Genomic DNA, 3,640 nt, shown 5'->3' with positions numbered 1-3,640 from the left:
ACTGATTAACAAACTATTGATTAATTCACATTCAACCCTTCTATCAATTAAACTATTAATTAATTCCAAAATTGTTTTCTAATTAGTTTCTAATTAATTATTAAACCATAATAATTAATAAACTTATTACGCATATTATTTATTCTACTCAATTTTGAGTCTTGAGGGCAACCTAAGAGGACCCTACTATTATTAGAAATATCACCAATTAGTTAATGACCTTGGGGACACTTCCAACAGGGACTTCAAGAGAACAACTTTCGTTTCCTTCTCTATAATTTCAGAACCTTCGTCATCAAAGCTTACTTTCAAGCTAGTTCCCACAACCCATTGATAGACACTAATCAGGTTGTGTTGTAGTCCTTCGACATAAGCCACCTTCTGTATTGAGAAATCTCCATTAGACATCATCCCATAGTCTTTGATCGTTCCAAATGAGTTGTTACCATACTTTACATTTCCTCCATCTTTCAGAGCGCGAAACTCCCTCAACTCTTCCTTTCTCCCAGTCATGTGACATGAGCAGCCACTGTCAATATACCATTCGTAGTCAAACTTCTCGTCATGAATACCTGGAAAGATTAAGCAAATTTAGGAACCCAAAGTTGCTTGGGTCCTGGCGAGCCTTTTACGGAACGGGGAAAAACAATAGAAAGATCAACCATATAAGTTTGTTTTATCAAAGTGGTTTCATCTTTTCTTTTAATAGTGAAGACTTTGATTTTATTTTCTTGAGGTTTCGTCTCTTTTAAATCAGATTGTTTTCGTTTATTTAAGATTTGATTTTTGACAAATTTTCTCTCCACTCTTTTAGAATCAGAGATCGACTTATTGGTTGGAATTTTAGATTCCTTGACAAGCTTTCCATTTCCTTTGACATCTTTAGATGTAGATTTCCTGGGTTGAGAAGGATGGGATCTTGGTTTCGCTCTTGGGATCTTGGTTTTGGAGCAACATTCTTTGATTGACAGTGCAAGCATTGACCAGAATTTGCAAGCAAACTAGCTCTCGCTTTTTGATTTGAAGATTTCTTATTGCGAACGTGGCTAGAATTTTGGGATTGCCAAAATTGCTTCCTTTCATTGAGATTTTTCTGGTATCTTCGATTCCTTTGACGTTTTTTTCTCAGCAAGTTGCTTTGAATATTTGTGAATATTCGCCTTTCGCTTCGATTCACTTGCTTGAGATTCGCTCTTACTAGAAGAAGCTTCGCTTGGACATTCCTTTGTACCACTTGGACTGCCTTTTTCAAAGCTTGAAGGCTTATTTATTGGCTCAACCACATAACGTCCTTTCACTCTACAAGAGGTTCTTTCAGATAGACCTTTTGTTTCATTCGCATTATCAATTGGTGCAGACCAAAAGTAATCGTCACATCTATCTTTGTTGTATTTTTTTACAAGCGAAGTCAGTTCCACTGTTTAAGTTTTGTTCACTCCATTGACCTTGAAAAACTTTATTTGGGACCGTTTGGACTTTAGGATATACCGTAGCTTTTGCATTCAAAATTTTTGGCTTATTCTGAGAAATGCGAGCGAACTCGACTGAGTTTTCAGAAATCAGGACTTTTATAAGTTTGGGTTCAGTTTTCACAAACTCGGAATAGTCAACCTCATCTTCTACAGATATTTCGCTCGTATCACTTTCCTCGTCAAATTCATATATATTTTCAAGATTGATTTTATTTTCTGAACTTAATTTGGAATGTAATGAGTCAAATTTCTTTACAGTTTCAGTCTTGATTTTCAACCTGTCATTTTCATCAAGCAAATTTTTCAACATGTCCTTATGGTGTTTGGACTTAATAAAATATTCAATTTTTTCTAGTCCAATTCTGTAAGCATCAGAGGTTTCGTCTGAAGAGACGATAAATTCACACTTGTAACAATCAGCATCAATCTCGTCTTCCTTGAATTCAAGGAAAGGTAAGATCATTTTGTGAATCTTTTTACCCATCTCACAATCTAAATGTAACTGAGTAATATTCGAATAAAGTCATCTAGCAATTAAACAAAAAAAGTTTCTCTGTTTCAAAAACTTCAAATTATGTCTCTACAAATAAATTGATTCGTCTCTTGACCTAGACAACTCAGACTCTATCTTCTCAATCCACATCCTTCGCTCCTCACTCTTGGATGACGTCCTACTCATTTGATCAATTAGATTTGCATTTGCTAGACGAGTTTGTTTAAGACTATTACTTATGCTTGAAAAGGTAAATTTTAGGTCATTTAATTAAGTTTCATAGTTACATGTAGGAACTTTAAGAGATTCAAGAATGGTGTGTACCTTTTTGATCATTTGATCACACTCACTGATTTGCTCACTAATAGGTTTAACAACAAAACAGTTGTTATGTCCTGCCATGTGTGGGCTTGCGAACCTCCTCATCCTCAGAGTCAGTTGACCAAATCTCCACTCCTCCAAACTCATCTTCATCTGTATTTTCCTACACAATCAACGTAGGTATTGAGTTATCATTAGTCTTTTCTTCTTAATCTTTTCCATCTTACGCAAGTAGTAAGCCTCATCATCATCTCCTTCTTTCTTCTCATTCATCCTCCTTAGCATGCACTCCTTTTCTTAATGATTATTATCGTGACAGTAATTGCAATCATAGCCTGAGTTGCTAACCAGCTTGCTTTTCTTGTTCTTCCCTTCATCCCTAAGAGGAGTGCTTTTATTCTCATCTTTTGGTTTCTCGGAACTATAACTTCCCTGCCAGTTTCGGTTCTTAGTGGTAGGGAATTTCTTTCTTGTAAACCGTTTGGGGTTTGAAATCATCAAGGCATATTCTTCACTTGTCAGATCATTGTCAGAAAGATCAGTTTCTGGTTCTTCCTCTCCAACACCCTTGCCTTTTGAGATGAGAGCCAATGACCCCATAACGGACACAACTTTTGTCTCTTTCGTCACTTCACTTTCATGTAACTTAAGAATTCCCGCTACTTTAACCAATGTTTAATTCTTGAACTGTTCATGAGCTTTAATAGTTGAGACCACCGCCATCCATTCCTGCCTAAGACCATTCAGGAAAGTGACCTTCTTCTCGATCAACTTTCGTTCTATTCCATGATTAATCATCCTACTAAGAAGATGATTGTAACGGTTGAATGTCTGGCTAAGGTTTTCTTTTGGCTTTTTTTTGAAGTCACCGAACTCCAAAAGCAGGAGTGTTTGGGTAGAATGTTCGAGATCAACATCTATGGAATAAAGCTCTTTAAGCCTGTCCCAAATATCTTTCGCCGTTTCACATGAGCTCACCAAGCGAAATCTGTCAGACTGTAGAGCGAACCTTATAATTCTCATTGCTTTAATGTTACTGGTGAGTTTGTCTCTCTCTCATCCTTAGGAACCTCCTTCATATCAACGAGTAACTGGTTGTATTCCTTCTAAATTTTGATGGTTCTTTTGGTTTTCAGAGTGAACAAAAGGACCCAAAGTAATAGCTTCCCAGATCAAGTACCCATTTTCTTCTAAGCCGAGAACATAATCTTCAAAATGAAGAGCCCACACTTCATACTCATGAGGATATAGAATCGGAAATCTTGTGGTTGAACCCTTGTTGTTTGAGATGTTTATTGGATTGGATTGAAAATTATCGTGCGGCATTTTACTTATTTTTCTATACCTATAAAGA

The 3,640-nt window shown here is 36.3% G+C and overlaps 1 protein-coding gene across 1 annotated transcript; it reads right to left on the bottom strand.

Moving 5' to 3' along the window:
• Positions 1-201: 201 nt before the first annotated feature.
• Positions 202-2,886, bottom strand: LOC111915062 (uncharacterized). The gene is made up of 5 exons (XM_023910770.1): positions 2,635-2,886; positions 2,384-2,449; positions 1,729-1,974; positions 1,401-1,647; positions 202-572 (listed from the first exon to the last, which is right to left on the bottom strand). Exons 1-5 carry the CDS (start codon positions 2,884-2,886, stop codon positions 202-204), a joined length of 1,182 nt encoding a protein of 393 aa, XP_023766538.1.
• Between the last annotated feature and the right edge of the window lie 754 nt (positions 2,887-3,640).

Source organism: Lactuca sativa, chromosome 7 (assembly GCF_002870075.4).
Source record: "Lactuca sativa cultivar Salinas chromosome 7, Lsat_Salinas_v11, whole genome shotgun sequence".
Classification (NCBI taxonomy): domain Eukaryota; kingdom Viridiplantae; phylum Streptophyta; class Magnoliopsida; order Asterales; family Asteraceae; genus Lactuca; species Lactuca sativa.
The sequence above is the reverse complement of the archived record's forward strand: the minus strand, read 5'-3'. Positions and strand labels throughout refer to the sequence as shown.